The sequence below is a fragment of the Bicyclus anynana genome, chromosome 21, assembly GCF_947172395.1.
Source record: "Bicyclus anynana chromosome 21, ilBicAnyn1.1, whole genome shotgun sequence".
NCBI classification, from domain to species: Eukaryota; Metazoa; Arthropoda; class Insecta; order Lepidoptera; family Nymphalidae; genus Bicyclus; species Bicyclus anynana.
This window is the reverse complement of record NC_069103.1, coordinates 11612239-11638876: the sequence shown is the minus strand read 5'-3', so window position 1 is coordinate 11638876 and position 26638 is coordinate 11612239. Positions and strand designations below refer to the sequence as shown.

General features: G+C 35.3%; 2 protein-coding genes across 2 annotated transcripts; one reads left to right on the top strand and one right to left on the bottom strand.

Annotated features, from left to right (window-relative positions):
* Positions 1 to 19296, top strand: LOC112046430 (serine/threonine-protein phosphatase 5). Its single transcript, XM_052888075.1, has 9 exons — positions 1 to 272; positions 424 to 665; positions 2562 to 2709; positions 3588 to 3709; positions 5224 to 5494; positions 7331 to 7561; positions 8171 to 8390; positions 9178 to 9259; positions 11200 to 19296. The coding sequence occupies exons 1-9, from the start codon at positions 179 to 181 to the stop codon at positions 11260 to 11262; spliced, it is 1473 nt and encodes a 490-aa protein (XP_052744035.1). The 5' UTR covers positions 1 to 178; the 3' UTR covers positions 11263 to 19296.
* Positions 19297 to 19823: 527 nt separating this feature from the next.
* On the bottom strand, positions 19824 to 23616 carry LOC112046446 (uncharacterized). The gene is made up of 5 exons (XM_024083067.2): positions 23543 to 23616; positions 22750 to 22885; positions 21883 to 22036; positions 20890 to 21076; positions 19824 to 20430 (listed from the first exon to the last, which is right to left on the bottom strand). Exons 1-5 carry the CDS (start codon positions 23614 to 23616, stop codon positions 20274 to 20276), a joined length of 708 nt encoding a protein of 235 aa, XP_023938835.2. The 3' UTR covers positions 19824 to 20273.
* Positions 23617 to 26638: the final 3022 nt, after the last annotated feature.

The following is a 26638-nucleotide window of genomic DNA, read 5'->3' as shown; positions in this document are numbered from 1 at the left end:
ATTTCAATGTAAAAGTCATTTGTTCAATCATCAATCCATCAATTCCGAATTAATTTTTCGTGATTTGCGATTCGCAAGTAAATGGATGTGAGAAAATTGCACTTTTATCTCATGAATAAACCTAAATCTCTATTATAAACGTTCTAATTTACATCGTGTTAAGTTACAAAGCGTAGCCATGGCTGGTAATCTATGGATATCCGCTCCCAAATCACAAGAAGACATTGATGAAGCAGAGAATTTAAAAAATGAAGCCAATGAATATTTTAAAAGTAAGTTTTATCCATTTATAACCAATTCATCACAATGTCTTACATTATTAACAACTATGCACAATATTTCTGTTGTATTCCCTCTAAAAGTGCATGCAGGTTGTGTTTTTTTCAATGATTAAAATTAAGCGGTCGATAACCTAATTTTCAGAACAAAACTACGACCGCGCAATTGAATTTTATTCCAAAGCTATCGAGAAGAACCCCAGGAACGCTGTGTATTATGCAAATAGGAGTATTGCTAATTTAAGACTGGAAAATTTCGGCTATGCACTGAGCGATGCATCACTGGCTATTGGTCTGGACAAATCGTACACTAAGGCGTACTACAGACGAGCGGCGTCCTATATGTCATTAGGGAAGTACAAGTTAGCGCTCAAGGATTTTGAATATGTAAGTATAAAGATTTTCAAGACTAGATTGTACTATTGGGCTCTTTTCAAACTCAGTGACAAATTCAAAGCTAATTGAATAAGCGAATAATTCTCAATGACAAAGTCAAATCCATTGAATAGGGAATGTAATAATAACCCAACTGGATGTGTTAAGGAAATGCATAACCTCACTTTTTAATTTTCAACATCCATCGGCTTATCAAGTCAAAAGCTGAAGTGGGTGTGAAGTTGTAAGGTAGGATGAAATATCCAAATGTTTAAAAGACTCCTTTTTTTAACAAGAACGCTCTGTTATTTTATGTGCAAGGTTCCCTTTATCTAAAGTATGGCTTAATTTACTTGCGGATAATCCATTGGTGAAGGTACTTTTAAAATTGGATCTGTTAAGAGTGAAAGCATAATTAACTCACTTTTGTAATCATGGAACTATTATGGAGCCGTTGCCTATAATATTAACCCTTCAAGACTCTCAACACTTGAGCTTTAGTCTGCAATATACATGTCTTGCTTAACCGACATAGCCATGGGTGGGCAGGCCAAAGTCAACAGAACATTTTGGTGGGCTCCAAGTAGACAAATTAAATAGATGTTTAAGCTATCTTGTCAGACAGTAATTCTGAAATACTTGAAGTGATGAAATGTTTTATTTTTAATAATCTGCATATAAAGCCTCCTGCTGAATGTAAAGCTGATTGCGAATGTACTTGATATACTTGAGATGAAAACTTAAATCAGCTGTGACTGCTCCTGTAAACTCCCGTATTCTTAGTGTATAAACTGAACATTTTTTCCTATACTGATGTTTCAACAGACTTAACTAAAGGACGTGACAATAGTCCAACAGACATGGCTTGATCCCGTGACATTTCATTCACTTTTCATGAAACTATGGAGTTTAATAGGGATGATGACAGTTTTTTAAATTGTATATAAATTAAGAGTATGCTAATAGTAAAGCAATTTTGTAAAAGTAACAAGGTATCTGCGACCATTACTTTCGGAGCTACAGGGATTTACAGGGTTAGATACCCTGATAAATGCCCCATACAAAATGGTACGAACTAATGACGTCATAGGCACTTAGTGATTGTTAGATTTGTATGGACGTTTAAACAAAATTACTAATATCTTTGTTATTTTTGCGTTTATTGTTCATAAATTAAAAAATGTCACATTTAATGTAAGGAAGCTAAAAGTGTATGAATTTTCATCTAGTTTCGATCATCAGTTACGATAAAAGATTTTTAATAGATTTTGAAATTTTATAATCTTATTTATTTTGCAAATATCCAGTCAATCTTTTCTTTTTATGTATAAATTAGTTAACATTGATCTTATTTACCTGAATTTATTATAAAAATCAATATATTCAAACCTAGTCATCAACCCCATTGGCTTGCAACACAGTTCATTAGAACCATATGGCACAACACCACCTTGTAGATGGTCAATCAAATGGGTGGACAGTGGGCAGATGCTATGTGTAAACTAGTGAATATTGGGTCAGTGTGGTCACCACAAAGCACTCTCTGTCCTTATGTATGTAGCTGTCATCATGCAAGCGAGTTGCTCTGACATTGTAGAGTGAACACCTATAGTACTCCATACAAAACATTAAGAATAGAACTGACTGACACCTCTTGACTTTAATTTTAATTTTTTGACTTTAATTACCACTATTAAATCATGACATAAGTTGACATTTCCAACTAAACTAATTAAAATAAATGAATTTTAAACAACCTAGCATGCTCTTCAACGCATGAGGGTATAAACAACCACTAGGTTTTAGTTATTGAGAATTTCTTTGAAGGAGGGAATACCCCTAGGGTTTCTAACCCCACAGGCTTAAGCAGTTATGAAAGTAAAATATATATTTTTATTATTATTTCAGGTTACCAAAGTGAGGCCAAATGATCAAGATGCAAAAATGAAATACAATGAATGCAATAAGATAGTGAAAAAAATTGCCTTTGAAAAAGCAATCTCGGTTGACAAGAAGGAAGTAAATATAGCAGATACTATCAATCTGGATGCTATGTGTAAGAATATTTTTTAGGGAAATGTATTGCTGTATAATTTTCCTGTTTGTTAATCTTACAAACCAAATTTTTGCAAGGAAATTACTATGTATTTTTGGAGAGTCATATTAATATCATTATGAGCTTGTAATATACTTTTGAACAGCTGATAGGTGTTGGTTGAACCCCCATTAGGCAGACCAACATCACATAGGAAATCTTTACAAGAGGCCTATGTCCAGCTGTGTAAGTCCATCTGCTGATATTGACAATAATTGATTAATAATTATTTTTCTCTCATTTATTTATTTATATATTTTTTTTTAATTTTTAACAATATATAACAAAATACTATTAAAAATTTATAAAAAAAATAAACCCTCCCGCTGCGGGACATTTGAGTGTCCAAGCAACCTGTGGTCAGAGCTCCAGAGTGAGGAACCTCCTCACAATATGCGTCATCACAAGAATCACTGCCTTCACTTAATAATAATTATCATTATCAATAATTATTATTGTTTTGTTAGTTATTTACCTATTTCTGGCTCTACTTACAATCTTGACAATATTTGGGTCATGAATAGATTTTAGCCAGTAGTATTTATTTTCTATTTATTAAATTCAAAGAGCAACCATTTTCTAAAAAAATCTGTATACACTCAAAATTAACAGTATGGTATTGGTCCTGCTACAGTTCATTTCATGTAGGATGGTGCGGGTGACAATTTGTTTCACTATTGAAAGTTTGCAGCGATTCACTATAATGTACTATTATCGTGAATCGCAGCAAACTATGAATTATATATAATACTTTAGGTATTATGAACGTCATACAGGCGACTGTCACCGTAACCATGCTATCGGAAAAACACTAAGTGGCAATATTTTTTAAATTACAGCAATTGAAGATGAATACGAAGGCCCGAGCCTCGTTGATGGTAAAGTCACCCTCAAATTCGTCACCCATCTGATGGACTACTATAAAGAACAGAAGAAGCTAGACAAAAAATATGCATACCAGGTAAGTGTTTAAAATTAATTCAAACAATAGGGATGATGACAGTTTTTTAAATCTATATATATAAAAGAAAGTCGTGTTAGTTACTCCACTTATAACTCAAGAACGGCTGAACTGATTTAGCTGAAAATTGGCAGGGAGGTAGTTTAGAGCCAGGAGAAGGATACTTTTTATTATTTTTTTAATTTTTTTTTTCGGGTAGGGTAGGGGTAGGGTAGAGGTAGTTGAAAGTTTACATCGAGTTTCACGCGGACGAAGTCGCGGGCGTCCGCTAGTTATTTATATATATAAATTAGGAATATGCTAATAGTAAAGCAATTTTGTAAATGTAACAGGATATCTGTGATCAATACTTCCGGAGCTACCAGGATTTAAAGGGTCAGATTTCCCTGGAAAGTCTCATACAAAATGGTACGAATTAATGACGTCGTAGGTACATAATGATCGTTAGATTTGTATGGGCGTTCAAATAAAATTACTAATATCTTTGTTATTTGTGCGTTTATGTTTATAGTTCATATATTGAAAAATGTAACATTTAATGTAAGGAAGCTAAAACTGTATGAATTTTCATCTAATTATGATAAAAGATTTTTAATACATTTTGAAATTTCTTCTAAATCTTACTAGCGGACGCCCGCGACTTCGTCCGCGTGGAGTTTAGTTTTTCACAAATACCTCGAAAACCATGGATTTTTCCGAGACAAAAAGTAGTATATGTGTTAATCTAGGCTAAAATATATCTTAATACCAAATTTCAGCTAATTCGGTTGAGTAGTTGAGGGGTGAAAGAGTAACAAACATTCATATCATCAAAGTCATCAGTTTTCGCAAATCTGGGGAAACCATGGATTTTTTCGGGATAAAAAGTAGCCTATGTGTTAATCCAGCGGCGTTATAGAGTAACAAACATCCAAACATACATCCAAACATCCATACAAACTTTTGCGTTTATAATATTAATAGGATTTATTTTGCAAATATCTAGACAAACTTTGCTTTTTATGTATAAATTAGTTAACATTGTATTTACCCGAATGTATTATAAAAATCAATATATTCAAACCTAGTCATCATCCCCATTACAATTTTTTTAAATGATACGAATATCACAATTTAATTATTCACAATTACAATACAGTTACAATAGTATAATCAAACTGTAACATAAACATAATTTTATGATATTTTCTTTGGGATATCATGAGAAATAACATTCTCTTAAAAAAATTAACTATCTATTCTTTTCATTATAGTGAAAAAGAAAATTTTAACTACTAACTAATTAAATAAAAGCCTCAATAGCTCAATGGTTAACTTACTGGACTCATCACTGGGAGGTGACGATTTGATTATCTCATCTGCTGGATTATTGTCATACCCACTCTTAACACAGTGTTTTCCGACTAGTTGGAGGAGAATAGGAATATTGGTCGTGTTCAAAAAAATAATAAAGGTCGTATAAAAAAAATAAAAAATTAAATGTCAGTGTTTAAGGTAAATATCTCAAATTTCAGATTTTAATAGATGTGAAAGCATATCTACAGAAGCAGCCTTCTCTTGTAGACATAAAGGTGCCGGATGACCAGAAGTTCACAGTATGCGGCGACATACACGGCCAGTTCTACGACCTCATGAACATCTTTGACCTCAACGGATTGCCTTCTGAGAAAAACCCTTACCTGTTCAACGGAGACTTTGTGGATCGTGGCTCGTTCAGTGTTGAATGCATTTTCACACTGTTCAGTTTCAAGCTTCTTTATCCGGATCACTTTTTCATGTCTCGAGGTGAGTTATTACAACCTAACCTTACCTTATCTTATCAGCTGAATGACATCCTCTGCTGGACATAGGCCTCTTGCATGAACTTCCAAAAACAACGGCCTTATGCCACCAGCATCCAATGGCTACCAACAGGGTCGTTATTCCAGCACCTTGGAGCCCCAACATCCATCGGCTCATTGCCACTTCACCTTCGTGACTCGCTGAGCTATGTCGGTGACCTTGGTTTGTCTGTGGAACTCCTCATTTCTAATTCCATCACGCAGAGAAACTCCAATCATAGCTTGCTCCATCGCCCGCTGAGTTATTGCAAGTTTTATTTAAACTTGCTCTGTTGGTGTATGTGTAAATAAAATTTTAGATCTGCTGTACTAACACAAAATATTATATTTTCTTATTTGATTGTTATATTATTTACTAGCGGACGCCCGCGACTTCGTCCGCTTGAAACCCTACTTTTACCCTTACCCCTACCCTACCCTACCCCTAATCTACCTTTACCCTACCCCTACCGTAGGGTACTCTATCCTGTGCTTATCCTACCCCTACTCTACCCTACCCCTAATCTACCTTTACCCTACCCCTACCGTAGGGTACTCTATCCTATGCTTATCCTACCCCTACTCTAACCCTACCCTACCCTACCCTTACTCTAACCCTACCCTACCACGCAACGGCGACAGAAGCTTAAAAAATGGAGTAACATCTTCCGTTTTCCCAACATTTCCCTTCATTGCTCTGCTCCTATTGATCGTAGCGTGATGAAAAGTATACTATAACCTGCCCAGGAGTATGAAGAATAATTGTACCAAGTTTCGTTAAAATCCGTTGAGTAGTTTTTGTTTCTATAAAGAACATACAGACAGACAGACAAAAATTTTACTGATTGCATTTTTGGCATCAGTATCGACCACTAATCACCCCCTGATATTTATTTTGGAAATATATTTCGTGTACAAAATTGACCTCTGTACAGATTTATTATAAGTATAGATTATTATTATTGTTTAGTTTCTTTGTTTTGTGGCATATAAATAAATATGAGTATTTGACAAACGTAATTTAAAAAAGAATCGTTTTTTGCCTTTAAATCCCTATAACTTATTACTATGCCGTCGATACTATGAGTATTAAATAATTTCGCAGTATTAATAAGTTAAAAAATATTTATATGTGCCTCATTTATGAGTGTTACAATACATTTATGTAAAGCACTGCCACTCCCTAAAACTTAGAACGTTAAAATCTTGAATGCCTATTATTATTCAGTTTGAATGATTATAGATAAACATGAATTATATAGAAAAATAACGTAATGGATGTTCGTGAATAGAAGGCGGCAATTTGCAAAAAAAATAAAATGTCATGTTCTGAAAAAAAAATTGATTAATCTATAATATAAAAATGAATCGCAAAATGTGTTGGTAAGCACATAACTCAACAACGCCTGGACCAATTTGGCCAAATCTTTTTTTTAAAATGTTCGTTGAAGTTCAAGGATGGTTTTTACGGCGAGAAAAATTAGAATTATTGCTGGAAAAACCCTAAAAATAGCCCTTTTCTTTTTCCCATACAAATGATTTGTAACTAAAACGTAGTCAATTTGAGCTTTATTGTTATTGTATGAAGTTCATATTAATAATAATTAGAAAACGGGGTAGGGGTAGGGTAGTGGTAGGGTAGGGGTAGGGTAGGGGTAGTTGAAAGTTTACATCGAGTTTCACGCGGACGAAGTCGCGGGCATCCGCTAGTCATTTATAAATACATTGATCGATCGATAGATATATCGTTATTTACCATTAATAATATAGAATATTCTTATCATCCCATCACTAATTACAGGCAACCACGAGACCCTGGACATGAACCGCATGTACGGCTTCCGGGGCGAGGTGACGTCAAAGTACACGTCAAAAATGGCCGACCTGTTCACCGAGGTGTACAACTGGCTGCCGCTCGCGCACTGCATCAACAACCGCGTGCTGGTCATGCACGGCGGACTGTTCTCGTCCGATGACGTCACGCTCGATGACATACGCGCCGTCGATCGAAATAAACAACCGCCCGAGGATGGTAAGTAACATTGTTATTCTAATCTAAAAGAAAAATAAAAAGATCAAAAATGAAATGTATGTACATGATATTTTTCACATGACTACAATTTTGCACAGGTCGTTTGCTTCTGTAAAGTGCACGATACTGCTCAATCATATTCATTAGGTCTTTATCGCAATGGTTATTGAACTCGGTTGTGATGTAGACCTTAGTACTAAGTGAACAGAATGTTCACGGAGGTGTACAAATGGCTGCCACTCGTACACTGCATTAGCAACCGCGTGCTAGTTATTCACGGCGGACTGTTCTCTTCTGATGACGTCACGCTTGATGATATACGCGCGGTCGACCGGATTAAATACCAAGAAACATTGTTATTCCAACGTATATGTAATAATTTTGCACAGGTTTTGATTTTTGTATTTTATTCGCGCATTCCCAAAGTAAAGAAAACTACTTTGAAACTGAAACCGCGGAGTGACTTTCATATATCTAGGTAATAACTAACACTGCTCCAATTTAGAAAATTCTCATAACATCCACAGGTCAGCTTGGAGTTACAAACCAAAGGTTAACCATCAGTCATGACAACAATAAAAAAAACTCAACAGCAATATTTTTTTCCAGGTATAATGTGCGAACTGCTGTGGTCAGACCCTCAGTTCATGGCGGGCAGGGCGCCGTCGAAGCGCGGCGTGGGCTGCCAGTTCGGGCCCGACGTCACCGCCAACTTCCTGCAGAAGAACGGCCTGGACTACATCATACGCAGCCACGAGGTCAAGAACGAGGGCTACGAGATAGCCCACGACGGGAAGTGTATCACTGTCTTCTCCGCACCCAATTATTGGTAAGAGATGATTCTTCTGTCAGTCAACTTCCTGCAGAACTGCCTGGACTATGTCATACGCAGCCACGAGGTCAAGAAAGAGGGCAACGAGATAGCCCACGACGGGAAGTTTATTACTGTCTTCTCCGCACCCAATTATTGGTAAGAGATGATTCTTCTGTTAGTCAACTTCCTGCAGAACAGCCTGGTATACATCATACACAGCCACGAGGTCAAGAACGAAGGCTACGAGATAGCCCATGACGGGAAGTGTATCACTGTCTTCTCCGCACCCAATTATTGGTAAGAGATGATTCTTCTGTCAGTCAATTTCCTGCAGAAGAACGGCCTGGACTATGTCATACGCAGCCACAGGGTATAAGAACGAGGGCTATGAGACATCCCAAGACGGAAAGTGTATCACTGTCTTCTCCGCACCCGATTATTGGTGAGAGATAATTCTTCTGACAGTCAACTTCCTGCAGAAGAACGGCCTAGACTATGTCATACGCAGCCACGAGGCCTAAGAACGAGGGCTATGAGACACCCAATTATTGGTAAGAGACGATTCTTCTGTTAGTCAACTTCCAGCAGAAGAACTGCGTGGTCTATGTGTGATTGAGATTGAACAGTAAACTTTGAGAGTCAAAAGACTGTTTTATAGATCAATGTGATTGAACAATAAAAAACTATCACTAAAAATTGTATGAGAATGGAATGATCTATGTCAGATTCACTTGGACATAATTTGTACTCAGTTGGTGTTTCTGGAATTTTTATATTGATTTACTTGTTTTATTGTTTTCAGTGACACAATGGGCAACCTGGGCGCTTTCATCACAATGAACGGAAAAGATCTCAAACCAAACTTCAGGTGCTACGGAGCTGTGGTATGTTCAACTTTTTATAATGTTTATTATTTTTAATCTTTAAATTAAAATTACTACTATACAAAAAGATTACAAACATATCGACAAATAAATCTTTCTATTATCTATGGTTCCAGAGTATACAGGATGCTCGGGAGTATTTCCCATAACTCTTATATTCTTTACCGAAAATTAATTAAAAATGTTCAAGGAACATGTGTTCTAAAATAAATATTTTCGGGATAAATAAAATTTCTCTTGTAAATAGATCTTAAAATGTGTCCCTTATAAGCATCCTTATAATTATGACGTAGCCAAGTTTGACGTATTTTAAAATGTAAGGATAGATAAAGGCGTGTCTTACATGGATAGTCGGAATTATTTGAATTACTTTTATAAAAACATAATAAATTTTTATTTTTTAGTTGTTAAAAAATATTAGTCATTAAGCAATTAAGCTCCTATAAGTGGACTCGTCAACACTTTGAAGTTATGGGAAATACACTCGAGCACCCTGTGCTATAAATTTGACGACCCGCTAAGAAATGATTTGAATCTGTGATTGAATGTTTAGTCTGACTCATAAGAGAATGATACCCGGCTCTGGTATATCCTAACCACCCGACAATTTACTTATATCTAAAACATATTGATAATTCTACTTTAATAATGAAATCATTACTTTATCAAAAAAAGTATGCTACAACATTTTATGACATTTTTATTTCATCTTTAATTTGTACATATTGTACATACAGCCTGGGTTTTATTATATTTTTTGAGAGATTTTTGTTAATCTTGTTGATAACAGAAAAAAATAATACGCTTTGGTACACCAGTGAACATATTGAACAAGAAAAGTGAAAAAAAGATGCTTTTTCTTCATGAAACACTAATATTGAGCCAAATATTTAACCAAATCCTTTTTTACATCATAATATCATCTCCACATACTTTTGTAGAGCGGTCGTCGTTATCAACGCATATTCGGCTCACTGCTGAGAATGAGAGGTTCCTTCACCGTTTGAGACACGTGATATTTAATTTTCTTAAAATGCACACAACTGAAAAGTTGGAAGTGCATGCCCCGGACCGGGGTTGAACCCACCACCCTCCGGAATCGGAGTGGTCCACTCCACATCCACTGAGCTATCACGTATCTCTTTTAAAGAGGGGTATACCATGGATTCCCGGGGGTTCTCGAGATAGTACTTTTTTCTCGAGATAGTACTTTTTTACATTGTATAATTTCACATCCCAAGTTCCCGTTCCTTTAGTAACACAGGGATAAAATATAGCCTATAGCACCCGGAGATACTCGAAGTGTAGTTTCCCAACAGTGAAAGAATTTTTCAAATCGGTTTAGTAATTTTGAGAGTTTTTTTCAATGCAAACAAACAATCAAATCTTTCCTCTTTATTATTCGTAATATAATTTCGTCATTTCTTAACCATTTTTGAAAATCCTTTTTTAGTGTGAAAGAGTATACTTCCAAATTGGTCGCATTTAATTTTCATGAAAATCGGTTCAGCAATTTTTGTTCAGATGAAAATAACGAAATTGCCCGTACTGTGGCGCTTTCGTTCACTATGCTAGAATACACTAAAAACAGAAAAATAAAATCTTTTAAACACAAAAATTTAACAGACTTCTAAATCACAAAAATAAACTAAAAAGCAAATAACATCGTGTCTGCTACATTCTGATCACTTTGAAGGCGGTGCCAACACAGTGATGCATTAAATAAAGCCGATTGAATCTTAAAGTGGTTCTTTCAGAAACGGCTTTATTTAATATGTTAGTGGCTTGGCATCGCCTTCAAAGTGATCAGCAGGTAGCACATACGATGTTATTTTTCGCTTTTTATTTTATTTTTGTGATTTTGAAGTTGGTTAAATTTTTTTGTTAAAAAGATTTTATAATACTAGTGCAGCTTTAATTAAATAAAAATGTTTTTCCAGACACACCCGGACGTCAAACCCATGGCCTACGCGAATTCGTTCCTGAGCATGCTGTGTCAATGATATGAGCCCAACTTGCCGGCCAGCCCCGACTCGGAGCTCTTCTACGAGTAACTCCGACTCTGCCGGCAAAATAACCCAAAAACACCCTGACTTGACTACTAAATGACCCCGGTTTTGACGATGTAACAACAACTGGAAAAAATATTGAAACATTAGTAAGTGTTTTTCATAATACTGAAATTGAAAAACGTTGCAAGTAGACTCCGCGCCACCAAACAAGTCCCGTAGGCGCGGCGGTAATGTCATTTGGTGATGGTAGTCTTATTGTCATTTGTGTAAGGCGCTGCCAATTTTAGTTTAGTTTTCAGCTGCGGGACTTCTTTCGTGGCGCGGAGTATTATGCCCGACGAAATCACTATAATTTTTTTTTTACCGAAATCAAAAAACTAGAATTTTCTAAGTCGTCGTAAGTAAGTCGATTTTTTTTAAAAATCTTTTTTTTAGTTTCACCCGCGTCGTTGCCAATCCCGCAGGGATTAGGGGATACAATTTACATAACACTCACAAATAACGTGACTTTCCAAGGGTAATAGAATTTTCAAAATTGCTTCAGTTCATCCGGATATTATCCTTTAAAACTTCACAAACTCACAAATTAATAAGAATTTGTAATATTCCAAAAGGGGTTGTATTGACTCTGGCCCCTTAGTATTAACGCTTAAATAAGATCCCATATTTTTTTTTTAATTTAGGGTTTTTTTTAATGTGGCGTATACTAAGTTGTCAGTTTCAGCTTTTTTTCATTTCAATATTACAAATGTTATAGTGATTTATGAAGGATGCAACTTTTCGGCTGTAAAGGCTAAGTTACACGAGGAGATTTTCTGGAAAGTAAGCTGTAAAAATTGTTTTGATATGATCTTAACCCAAACACATACAATTTTAATAATCGATTTTAATAAGGTATTCCCTTATTACTTAAATAACCTCTGGTCTGTAGTGGTCTATAGAAAATTATAATGTCTATACTTTGACTAAATTTACCAACAAATCTAGATGGGGACTATAAAAAAAGTGTTAAAGAACACAAAAAAGACATTTTTTTAACTTGTTGTCTGTCTGTCTACTTATACTACATTTCTGGTTCTGCTCAATGGATTACCATGCAACATGCATGCAAATTCAAAAAGTATAATAACCGTCCACCGTCTAACCCTGTACCTAGGGTCGTCAATACTACTATTTTTTATACTATTTTTATAATATATAGTACTAGCGGACGCCCGCGACTTCGTCCGCGTAAAAATTTATGTAAACTTCTCTACCTCTACCTTACCCTGCTCGTAAGCCTACCCAACCTCACCCTACCCTACCCTACCCCTACCTTACTCCTACCCTACCGCTAACGCTAACCCTTCCCTCCCCCCACCTTACCCTACCCTAACCCTACCCGTAACCTATCCTACCCCACCCCTAATCTACCCCTACCCTACCCCTACCTTACTCCTACCCTACCGCTAACCCTAACCCTTCCCTACCCCTATCTTATCCCTACCCTAACCCTACCCTACCCGTACCCTACCCCTACCCTACTCTACCCCTATCCTACTCCTCCCATACCCTATACGTTCCATATCCTTCCCCTACCTCTATCTTGCCCCTACCCTACACTACCCCTACCTTATCCGTACCCTACACTACCCTACCCTACACTTTCCCTAAATTACCCCTACCCTACCTCTATCCTACCCCTTCCCTACCTCTATCCTATCCCTACCCTCAGCAAAATTGGTCCAGCCTTTTGTGCGTGGTGCAATGACCAAAAGACTATAATTTCCCAAGCGACTTCTATGCTAATACTATAAAGAGATAAAGTTTGTGTGGTTGTCGGGGGTAATCTCTGGATCTACTGGACCGATTTGGAAAATTCTTTTACCAATAGAAAGCTACATTATTTGCGAGTGTCATAGGCTATGTTTGGTCCTCATATTCACACGGGAACGGGAACCACGTAATTGAAACCGCGGGACGTCATATAGCGGCATTTCTGCGACTTTCACAAATTTTGTATTATCTCCGAAACTATATAACTAATTAACATACTGTAAACAGCAAATCTTATCTCTATAATATCCTTGTGATTATTAAATCATTTATTTTGATAAGGATTTAAGTTTAGTTGTGTTAATAATGACGTAAACCTTAGTTTAAAATTTAAATAATTTATTAAAGTACTAAAGGTACTATATCTGCTAAAATATAAAAGATAATAGATATATGGTGTCGCGGACTTTTTTGTAGAACTTTTAAAGGTTCAAAAAGCCTCCATACATTTATTTCAGTTATACGCAATGGTTGAGGCAGCGCATGCGAATAAGTAAGTTTTTCGGTCTGACCTGTAAGAGAAAACCCGCGATATCTCAGTAGTTATATATGATAGAAATATAAAATATGGCCTATAGCACTCCCTGATAACGTAGCATTCTACTGGTGAAAGAATTTTTAAAATCGGTCCAGTAGTTCCGAAGATTACCCCATTTCAAAAAATTGTTACAAACTTACAAACTTACAAACTTACAAACTTACAAACTTTACCTCTTTATAATATTAGTATAGATATTGTACTATACTATATATTATAGTACGGTTCTACTATTCGGGTCGGCGTACTATATACTGTGGAATAAATATATAGTACGCAAAAATACTATAATTTTTCTAAAAAAATGTTGGCAACCCTACCTGTAAAGTATGCAGCGACCGTTACTCTCCTTGTGTAACTTGGCCTTAAAACCGCGCATCGCCAAAACCCGTGGCCCCACTTTAACTTCACCCAGACTAACTGTTGAATTGTATGTCGCGATTTTTTTATTTTATAGTAACCTACCAAAGATTTTATACTATAGCTATGTACTACTAACTAGCGCATCGAAACTGAGGCGGACATAAGTGGCTAATTGTCTTAATGTCATTCAGTCGAATTGTAAACAACGATAATTATTTAAACAAACAATACCTACGGCCTGCGGCGCAGTGGGTGACCCTGCTTTCTGCATCCACGGCCGTGGGTTCGATCCCCACAACTGGAAAATATTTATGTGATGAGCATGGGTGTTTTCCAGTGTCTGTGTGTATTTATACATTATAAATTAATATAAGTATTTATATGTATAAATACACAGATGTGTATTGTTTAAGTATATTTATTTATAAAAAAAAAAATGTCGACTTGTGTGTTCAGGAAGTGTAAAAACTATATACTCGTGTACATAAATATATAATGTAAAAACACAAAATTGTGCATGTGTGCGTTCAGTGGAATAGCTAATTCTTTAGTGGTGATTTTTTAGGCAAGTAACATATCTATATAGTAGAAAATCTTTGAACACTACAACTTCAGTTGCTACTTACACTTCTTGTACTAGAATAGTATAGTATAGGTCTATAGCTTGTGAAGTTCGTCAATGACACTCCCATGATATGCGGGAAGGACTGAGCGGGTATGAAATCGTGCGCGCGGGGCATCGCAGCCTTCCTCCCGGCCCGCGCGGACCATCGGAAGTGTTACCTATGAACGAATTTGCCAAGTACAAGGCATACATTCCTCCTATTACTTAATACTCGTGATATCTTTCAGTTAGTCTGGGTTACTTTAATACCGGATTTGATAATTGATTCTTGTAAATGAAAAAAAAAATATTTGTTTTACAATTATTATCTGGTGAACATTTTCAAAATTTCGTATTATTTTCCATCAATTCAAAGGTATTTTATCAAATTAAAAAAAAAAACATATCAAAATAATAATTCGTTTAATACATTTCTGATGAAATATTTCCAAGATGCAATCATCTATTATTGTTAAATTTTCCAAAAATTAAAATTTTCATGAAATGCTTACTCAGAATGTACGTTGATTACTGAATTTTTAAAATTTTTGAAATGGGGATGATGACTAGGTTTGAATATATTGATTTTTATAATACATTCGGGTAAATAAAGTCAATGTTAACTAATTTATACATAAAAAGCAAAGATTGACTGGATATTTATAAATAAAATAAATAAGATTATAAAATTTTAAAATCTACTAAAAATATTTTATCGTAATTAGATGAAAATTCATACATTTTTAGCTTCCTTACATTAAATGTGACATTTTTTAATATTTGAACTATAAACATAAACGCAGATATTAGTAATTTTGTTTAAACGCCCATACAAATCTAACGGTCATTAATTGCCTATAACGTCATAAGTTCGTACCATTTTGTATGGGGCGTTTTACAGGGATCCGCGGCAGCGCCGCAAATCTGACCCTTTAAATCCCTGTAGCTCCGAAAGTAATGATCGCAGATACCCTGTTACTTTTACAAAATTGCTTTACTATTAGCGTACTCTTAATTTATATACAATTTAAAACACTGTCATCATCCCTATTATCAAAACTTGTGAAAATCTTACAATCGATTCTGCAGTTTTTAACATTCTATTTTCAAAAACAACCTCCTGCATGGACTGTTTATGATATATAAAAATTGTTTGGGTTTATTTACAATTACAATTATATATTTTACGTTATTAAAAAATTTAATTATTTTTAATAATTTTAAATAATAAAAATTAGTGTAATATTTCCGGTAATACAAAAACATTTTTATTGATTTTAATTCCAAATGCTAAAATAAGTTTATTAATAAATACTTTGGTTTTTTCTTTATATTATTACTTATTATATAAAAAAAATGTGTTTACTAAAAATTGGCAAAAATAAGTAATGTAAAAAATGAAATAATAGCTAATCTATTAAAATATCCTTTTTTATACTGTACATGAAAGCATTTTTACTCTGTATTTATGATCTAGTGATGCCATTTCTTAGTTTTATAATGTTTGTGTTGCAATAAAGTGTTGAAATTTTTTTTTTATACATTTTATTATTATGTACTGAAGCTCTTGTATATTTATTGTTTTCTTCATGTGCCACTAAATCTTATACTTGGTACTTTTTTCATAATCATACATTGTGAAAAAATATTATAAAAAATAAACGTGACATAAATAAATACAATGATACATTTATTATCATCACAAAAAATTTTTTCATGATATTTAAATTTATTTCAAATTAGTATATAAAAACAATTCATAAATGAAATACATGCTACTAATATGAAGTATATGCAAGATTATTAGATAAATTGCGTGGTATGAAATCGAGAATCATTTTGCTCGTCCATCGCGTGGTTTAATCAAATTTACCTTAATTTTAGACAGTGACAAATTAATTGTCCAAAATTCAGGCATTCAATTCTTATTTAGATTATCACTATTACTTTTAAAAAGAGTATGTGACCATGATCATGATCATGACCATCTTATATAATGTAGTAAAAATATTTTTTAAAATGTATATGTCTACTTAATCTACTAAATATAATATAATGAGGTTCTAAATTTCAGCCAATCTGTATTTCATTGAAGGCATAATGTTTCTAATGCAATCTTAGTTACCATTTCTTATTATGTTTTATATAAATTGTTACACAATTTATGTTCCTGTCTTAAATGTAATCTAAGTTTTACGTCGTAAAACAATGATATGATGGATTAGCTATATTGAACTGCCTTGGTAGTATAAGGAAAATACACAGATGCTGTGTTGAAGGTACGAATGAATGAATGATTGAACAAAGTTGACACTGAATGATGGAATATGCTCGGAGTTAGGGTTATTAGAATACATATTTGCCGATTAATTTATTAGTATTTTCCAACCCATTCATTGCTGTCATGTAAAAATAAAGCGTTTTTTGCAAAAGCTACCCTATTTTTTTGATGCTTGTCAGTTGTCATCGATTTTATGAAGTTACCAATTTTGAAAAATACTTTGTATGCACGTCAAACCTATATTTTAAACATTAAACTTTCGTTTTCATAATGAATATGATTCTTAAATCAGAGGTTTTGAATTGTAAAAAAATTGCTTTCTAAAGGAAGCTATTATATTTATATGCAGACTTATATTATTATAGCTATTTTTATTATAACTGTATTCTATGCATTGAATGGGTTAGTCTTTCAATACATATATAGTGCTCAAACTGTTATGTTGTAATGTTTAAAAACTTTACGGCGTAAACTCTGTACGTATTCTAAACGTAATCATTACGAATTTCATTTGACATTCGTAAACTTAGCTTTACAGTTATAATAAGATGTAAAATTACGCATTATAGGCGATATTGTATAAGTCAAGATGATTGTCGCTTTATGGTGCACGGTAGGTTTTAATGTTTATACTTCATCGACTGTTTCTAAAATATACTTTGGCAACGAGGGCTTATAACGGGGTAAATAAAATGTCGTAGTTTAAGGAAAGTAACCCCCCCCCCCCATATTTATATCAAACCAAAAGTTTCGATTAAATAATATTTTCTTTATCTTCATAAACTTACATTTATTCAATGTTAGCAAATAGGAATATATGCAAGTAAGTCAGTGGTAATATATAAATTATTATTAATAAATGTGGTAACTTTGATTCTAATAATTGATGTTTAATTTTAATGGTTCATTGAAAGCGTGGGTAAAATTAAATTTCTCTATTGTGATGATGACCTTAATGTAACTTTTCAACAAATATTTTATCTATGATCTCATTGCATTCACCAATGATGATACATCACTCACCATTGACCATAAAGTATAGACTATACAATTGATTCTAATATTAACAATTGCGTATAGTGTATATTTTTTTTTTTGGCCTAAGCATTCCGATTTATTATAAAATATATTTTTTAAATCTGTATTTAAAGTAGATGCTGTATTTTGTATATTAAAATACATGTGATACACAAAATCAGTTCTATTATTAAAATGTGAACCAATCCGGTTTGAGGAATTTATGAATTGATTAGTTGTAATAATTTCTAAAATGTATCTATCATTTTCATTACACTTGAAAAGATCCATTTATCAATAACTATATTTGCTTTGAAACGATTAATCTATGAATACTCAGTGCACAAAACAATAGCGAAATTTAATTTAACACCTAGAGGCTAAAATCAATGGACATTCTGCCCAGTACCTTTATTTTGGTGTGAAGCTCTATAAATAAAAAAAAACAATAAATAGGTGAACACCAAAAATTTTTGTCGCCACAAGAATATGCAAGAATTACAGATAAAACAAGCAGTTGCCAAGCATAGTGTAGTTGCACCAAAATAAAGTTGCCAAAAATAATGCTCAAAAGCATTTATATTTAAACTATTCTAGATGATAATAAGTGTTTATTTTAAAAGTACACAAATTTCGTGATTAGATTGACTTTGACTTTACCAACCGACGAAAGTCCTTGGCTACACAAATCATTTTCCCGAATAAAGGTGAATTGCTTATTACCTTATACCTTATTTTTTCCTACGTCCTACATTAAGGTTAATATGAATTTTATAGGTACCCCAGTATTTTGTAATTCAATTCTAAACCCTGTTTGTTTTTGCATTGGTATCGTAAACCTATATAAATTATTTTCAAAGTTGATATGAAGTTATCTGTACTGATATCTTATAAATTTAATATCACGTGTCTCAAAACGGTGAAGGCAAAATCGTAATCGAATCGTGAGGAAACTTGCATGCCTGAGAATTTTCTTAATTCTCTGCGTGTGTGAAGTCTGCCAATCCGCATTGGGCCAGCGTTTTGGACTATTTGGCCTCTCATTCTGAGAGGAGACTCGAGCTCAGCAGTCAGTCAGTTCGTACGAATATGGGTTGATAATGACTGACTGACTGCCACGCGAGGTTTACACTTCGATTCCTCGGCAAAATCAATATGACACGCAAAGCTGTTAATATTTTAAGTGCGAGGTGAATTCAATCTAATCACGACATAGTATAGTATTCTCCATAATAAGCTGTATAATCGGGAATTCAATAGCGGCTAAGGAACAGGACTGAATCGCGTCTACAGTAAGATTAAACCGAACAAATTGTATCGTATCGAGTATTGAGTTGCCGAGCATATCAGATGTAGATAGGATTTGGTGTTGACTTAAAAGTAAATAAAATTGTTAAATTTTGTAAATTTGTTTTTATTTGTAACATAAATGTACAATAGAAAGGAACAAAGAAAAAAATATTCCTTATTTGGTCAGTAAAAACTTGAAACTAAGCTTTTATATACTTTTTGAAGACTGTTTGGCGTTGTTTGTAATGGAAACTGAAGGAGCGTCAGCACTGTAAAAATATAAATTATCATTCTTTGCAGTGGTTGCTAAGCGACGTTTTTTTGGTTTAGATGTCATCCGATGTCTTACTATTTATATAATAATAATGATTTAACAATGCGCTTCGTACTATGCTGACGTTATTTTAGTTTACACACAATCTTGTGATCCAAAACCAATACGCTCCGTCAATATGAGTATTATTTTCTTAAAGACCACTTTACCATATACATAGTATTGTCAATAATACCTATTAGTACTGATAAAATGTACTACTTGCGTAACGAGCTTGCAAAGTACTACTTACTACAGGTGCAGTATATGTAAAATAAGTAGATGCCGTATACTTAGTAATGGTTCCGGCTCGAAGGACCACTTTGTAAAGGCTTAATAAAAAATCAGCTTTTACTTCTAAAAACGGCTTATAGCGTATTTGGTGACAGTTTGGCGGTTAGCGAGAAAGTCCTTGGGTTTTAAATAGGCTTTCAATGAGCGAAGTATGCTGTCACCATATACGTTCCGTTTTCGGCCCTTTATTGTAAGACACAGGTTAAACAACAAGAATTGCATTTGCAACAGCGCAGCTTACTATACAAGAAGCAACACATAGTATGACATTTGCTATAGACAGGTCACGTGATCAAGATCTGTCATTCCCATACATCTGTCTAGTTTTCGAAGCGTTAGCGATCGTAGAAAGAGAATCGACGTGCCACTTGGCTAGGGGGGGCTGGTTTGCTACGTACTTTAAGTATAAGCGGTATTTTTTCTCAGCGCAAAATTATTGAATCTGGAAACAACAAAAATACTAAAAATTAAAATACTAATTCTATCACTAAGAAGGTACAAGCTGCGATATAATTTTGACAACAGTCTTCCTGTCCAGTTTACACTTGGGGTAGAGTTGTTGACAATCGGCGTCTAGAGAACGTCCGGTCGACATCGCTTCGTATATCGATGTGCCATCTAGCATGCGCCGCACTAAAGAGTTACTGTGGACAAAATAAACGTTCAGTTAGTTTTTTACCTGACTACCTAAGAGAGGCTATGTTATTCGTATAAAAAGGACATAATTATTATGTCCTTATATATGTACTGTTTATATGACTATATGATCTTACATGGTGATAAAAAGTATTTGCCTTTAAGTTGCTTATTTGGTCTTGTCCATTATCCCAAGTTTTACAAATCAGGGTTGGTACATAAGGTTTTAAAGCCTAGGACAGCTTAAATCAAGTTTTCAGGATCAGCCTCAGTGGCTTAGCGTGCCTTGGAGGGGTCTGTGCCCAGTATCAAAATTAGTGTGGGGGAGGGGGGGGTGGTTCGCGCAATATAAGGGTAAAGATTTCTTAAAAGCAAAGGATTGTGGATTATGTTTTACTAATTTTTGCTTTTTTCGCTCAAGTGGCCAAAATATTTAGTAACTCCAAAAACGCATTAGATCATTTTACCTGGATAAATTAGTAAGCAAAGCGTCGAAGTCCGTAGCATTGCCAGTCAGCATGTTCTCATTGGCCAGCTGCACGTAGGAGCATGCGAGGCGTTGCATGCACGATGAAGAGTCGATGTTGTAGCGAGTGAGCATCTCATCGAGTCGATTCACCATTTCCGACATCGAACCGAGATCAGTTTCCACGCCTGTCGATATCGTTTTATTAAAAAAAAAGAATATTTTCAATATTTATTTGTCAGTTAGACCAGGGGTTCCCAAAGTAAGGGACCCAGTGGTGGGTCGTGAACTGTAACCAAAAAAAGAGACTCGAACTCCACGAGCATACTGAAGCCGACCGTACGACGAGCGCCTTATGTCATTTCCGCCATAAATCGACACATACGTATCAGACGCATCGCATCAAACGGATATTCCTTCTTTACACCGAATATTCGTAATACACGGGAATTTCGATGCCGTCGATTCGGAGGGCGTAGGTTCGAATCCGGTCCGGCACCTCTAACTTTTCATAGTTATGTGCATTTTCAAATTTCAGCAGACTTCAAAAAAAAAGGAAAAGTTCTCGATTCGACACGTATGTATTTTTTTCAATGTTTGTTTCCTGATAACTTCGTCATTTATTAACCAATTTTGAAAATTCTTTTTTTTTTGTTTCAAAGAGTAGGTAGTTATACTTCCAGTTCCAGATTGATTCCATTTCACTTTTATGACAATCAGTTCAGTAAATTTTGTGTTAAAATCAAAATAACTCCATAAAATCGGTTCCATTTTTATGTTAAAACGAATATTTTATAAGAAATTAAATATCACTTATCTCAGACGGTGAAGGGAAAAACATCGTGAGGCATTTGCATACCTGAGTACTTATTTCTTAATTCTCGTGTGTGAAACTTCACACACGAGAATTAAGAAAATACTCAGGTATGCCTAACCACTCTCATACTAAGAGAAGACAGTGAGCCGAATATGGGTTGTTAATGATAATACATACTGCGACCATATCCCCCATAGCCATACGAGAAGGCGTGGATGATCTTGGGCAGGATGATAACAGCGCCGAAGCCCAGGATGGACCCCAGCAGGACTCCGCCGAGGTCTATCTTCAGGGGGCCGTAGGCACCCGGCGCTGTGCTACCATATGGACCCTGTAACGAAAATTTAAAATAATGGTTTATTCATACCTCATGTAGGCTTAACTTAGCTTAGTGATATATATCGTTAGGAGAAATGGACAAATGTCGACCAATGATGGCGGAGTCGTTCCAGTCTTTCGTTCCAACGCAATGCGAGAGAACGATATTTCCGGTTACGCGGACGGTGAAAAGAAATAGACATATATCAACCAATAGTGATTGGTTGATATATGTCTATTTCTTTTCACCATATATGTCGTTGGTCGCATGTTGCTGCTGGATGTGTGCGGCTTAAGACCATTGTACCTACCTAACTATTTGGAAGTCCTTATCTCCAGCAGTTGACGTCAATCGACGATAATGATGATGATGATTCTTAAGGATTCTTAAGGTTATTCTATAGACAATATTTTGATAGTATAGTGTTAGTAATAATATAGGTAGGTAGGTACTTTAAGTATAGTATAGGTTTAGTTAGTTTTAGTTAGACCTATTATGTGAGTTCATTACTAATATGTAAGTAGGTAGATACATTTACGTACTTTAAGCTTAAGATAACCATTGGTATTGGTATTTCCAGCTTTAAAAATTGGGATTTATATTTTCTAAATTACCTAGCTCATGTCTATTCTGGTGGTAGAAACCGGCCATGAATGGTTATATACCATGAAAGGGTTAATATTTTAGAAGGGGTTCAAGACCAAATAAAAAAATATATTTATCACCGTGCTCCCATAGTCTGTAACGCCAAATCTCTGCGTCCTGTCTTGCTGGTTATCTCTCTCTTCTCTGCTCTTGTCAGCTCTAGCGGACGGCTGTGCGAGCTGATCTTCCGTATGTTGGAAACTGCTCGGCAGGAACCTTTTAAAAAAAATATTATCGATCTATTGAAAAAGCTGCCTTCGATTCAGAGGGCGCAGGTTCGATTTGGGGGCATGCACCACTTTTCAGTTATGTACATTTTAAGAAATTAAATATCTAGCGTCTCAGACGGTGAAGGAAAAACATCGTGAGGAACCTGCATAACAGAGAATTTTCTTAATTCGCTGCGTGTGTGAAGTCTGTCAATCCGCATCGGGCCTGGCCTGACACCTCTCATTCTGAGAGGAGATTCGTTCTCAACAGTGAGCCGAATATAAGTTGATAATGATAATTAAAAAAAACGAGAGGACGTGATAGCCCAGTGGACCTCTGTCGTCGAACCGAAGGGCGTAGGTTCGAATACGTTCCGGGGCATGCACCTCCAATTTTTCAGTTATGTACCTACATTTTAAGAAATTCTATCTATCTAGTGTCTCAGACGCTGAAGGAAAACATCGTGAGGAACCTGCATAACAGAGAATTTTCTCAATTCTCTTCGTGACAGTGAGCCGAATATGAATTGATAATAATAATTTAAAAAAAAATGAGAGGACGTTAGCCCGGCGGACCTCTGCCGTCGAGGAGACTCGTGCTCAACAGTGAGCTGTAGGTCATATGGGTTGTGAATGATGATGATTAAACAAAATGAAGTCTCACCCATCGTTCCTATAATCTCCAACAGCGTACCCCAAGTAAACGACAAGCAACGCAGCAGTTATCTTCGGACCCATCTCGACAACAACACAGACGTCACTGCCCTATTCCGCGTCCGTATGAATACTTTATAGAAATCGTTCCGTAGCCTGCGCCAGAACAATCGTATGGGGAAACACTATTGTCGCATGTTTGCGTAACACCACTTACTAAGTCACGGTTTGAGATGACATCAAAACGGGAAGACTTGTGACCGTTTTGATGATCTTTCTTATTTTTTTTAATACTTACTAAGACATGGGTTCCCAACCAGCGGGGCGCGCTTCACTTAGAGGGCGAGCGTAGGGCGATCCAAAGAGGGGCGCGACCAGTGTTACCAACTCTCAAAAATATTTATCCCTAAAGTTTCAAAAACCCTAAAAAATATAAACTCATAATGATTTAGAAATAATATGCTGTAATATGTTTCAAAAGTCTTTATTTTATACATAAAATATTACCTACGTTTTCATCTGAAGATTCAGATTAATTAAATCATACATTTGACACTCATGACACCACACCGTGGTTGTAGAAGTAGGTACGTATTAAATGTCGTTTTAAGTCGCTAGGTCAAGAAAGAAATATTAATATTATCAATTTAAAAATATCAAAGAGTTAATTAATCCCTGAAAATACCTATAAAAATTTCAAACCCCTAAAAAATCCCATCTCGCTTATTTGCCCCCTAAATCTGGGGGGGCAAAGCACTGTGTATTCTTTAACCGTTTTTAACTACCTATCTTTGTGAACGGGGTTATTCGACGCTGGTGGGTATAAAAACGAAGCAAAGAAATAGTATAGTAGTATTTTACGTATTTTTTTTTATTCTTTACAAGTTAGTCCTTGACTACAATTTTAGGGAGGCGCATAGGGTAATAGGTTGGGATTCCATGTACTAAGGATTTCACCACCTTTACATAAGTGACGGAAAGCTCATTTACGTTTTTTTAGGGTTCCATATTCAATAGATAAAACGGGACCATTGACTGAAACGACAATCGGCACAATACTTAACGACTGTCTCAACATTCCACATGGCGGTAATATGTATTATTTAGGTATATTTATTACTAGCGGACGCCCGCGACTTCGTCCGCCATTAGACCTCTTTAATCCAGCCCTTAGTAGATATCGCTGTAAAAATGGAGTAACTTCTCCCGTTTTCCCAACATTTCCGTTCACTGCTCTACTCCTATTAATCTTACCGTGATGAAAAATAAGTATACTATAACCTGCCTAGGAGTATGAAGAATAATTGTACCAAGTTTCGTTAAAATCCGTAGAGTAGTATTGTTTGTATAACGAACATACAGACAGACAGACAGTTAGTTAGTTATTTTGGAAATATATTTTATGTACAGAATTGACAAATTTATTAAAAGTATAGAATTAGTTACTAAAAATTTCTTAGAAAGAAACGCTCATTTTACAGCTCAACCAACTAACTACAGAGCATACGAGGTACATGGTCTAGTATTGCGGTCAAAAAGTCCTTGACCCCTAGATTGAGGTATGAAATATTGGAATTTCGTTTCTTCCAAGAAGATCCCCGGTCTCATTGATCCAGGTAATTAACCTGGTTTACGATCTCAAATATTTCTATTATTTACTTATAATAAGATACTCGCGTATATTAAAGTGGGCGGATAATTGTGCCTCTGAGTATATTTATAAAGTAAAAACATTATTTAAAGTACCTATTATCCAAGATAGAGCGATTGATATGGTCTTAAACAAATGTTGACGTTTCAAAAGTGCTTGTAAAATGGAACTACCTGTATACCTACTTGGGAAAAACGAATTTTGTTTTTTTTTTTAAATATTTGCCGTATCTTTTATAATATGACCAATATTCCCATTCCCTTCCAACTAGTCGGGAAAGACTAGACTAGGAGTGGGTACGACAATAGACCAACGGGGCGGGGATCGAACCACCACCCCTCGGTGATGAGTCCAATCGCTCTTACCGTTGAGCTATTGAGGCTATAATTTGGATTCAAGTAATCTCTAAAATCCACCACAGCTCAGCAGGTAATTCGTTACTGTTCGTAGACCTATTTTAAAATGCAACTTTATAGAGTGATACAAAAATTTGTAGCATCATCATCATCATTTTCAACCCATATTCGGCTCACTGCTGAGCGCGAGTCTTCTCTCAGGAGGGGCTAGGTCAATAGTCCACTACGCGGACCCAATGCGGATTGGCAGACTTCAAACACGCAGAGAATTAAGAAAATTCTCTGGTATGCAGGTTTCCTCATAATGTTTTTCCTTCACCGTTTGAGACACGTGATATTTAATATAATTTTATGAAAACCCATTAAAACTCGGTTAGTTTCATTTTCCGAAAGCGACCGAGTTTACAAATAGCCCAGCAAATTAGTAGCTTTATAAAAAAAAATAATAGAACCGAAAACTTTTTCACAACAGGAAATATTTATTCAGTTACATAAATAAAGAAATAAGCTTAATTATGTCACAAGCGAGACAAACGGAATGTAACGGACGGTATACATCGCGTCATGTAAAAAGAGCATTTAATTTTGGATACTTAAATAATGGTTACAGTTTAATAAAATGTATCACAGATTATGTGATGTGGAATTTTGTCTAAAAAGGGAAAGGGAGGAAAGACGGCCCCCGTGGCGCAGTGGTATGCGCGGTAGATTTACAAGACGGAGGTCCTGGGTTCGATCCCCGGCTGGGCAGATTGAGATTTTCTTAATTTGTCCAGGTCTGGCTGGTGAGAGGCTTCGGCCGTGGCTAGTTACCACCCTACCGGCAAAGACGTACCGCCAAGCGATTTAGCGTTCCGGTACGATGCCGTGTAGAAACGGAAAGGGGTGTGGATTTTCATCCTTCTCCTAACAAGTTAGCCCGCTTCCATCTTAGACTGCATCATCACTTACCATCAGGTGAGATTGTAGTCAAGGGCTAACTTGTAAAGAATAAAAAAAAAAAAAAAAAAAAAAAAAAAAAAGGAATGCCCATCCTCGGGCCGTAACCAATTTAATTATAATATGTCCAAAAATCTTGATGTTGCTACTTTAATAATGA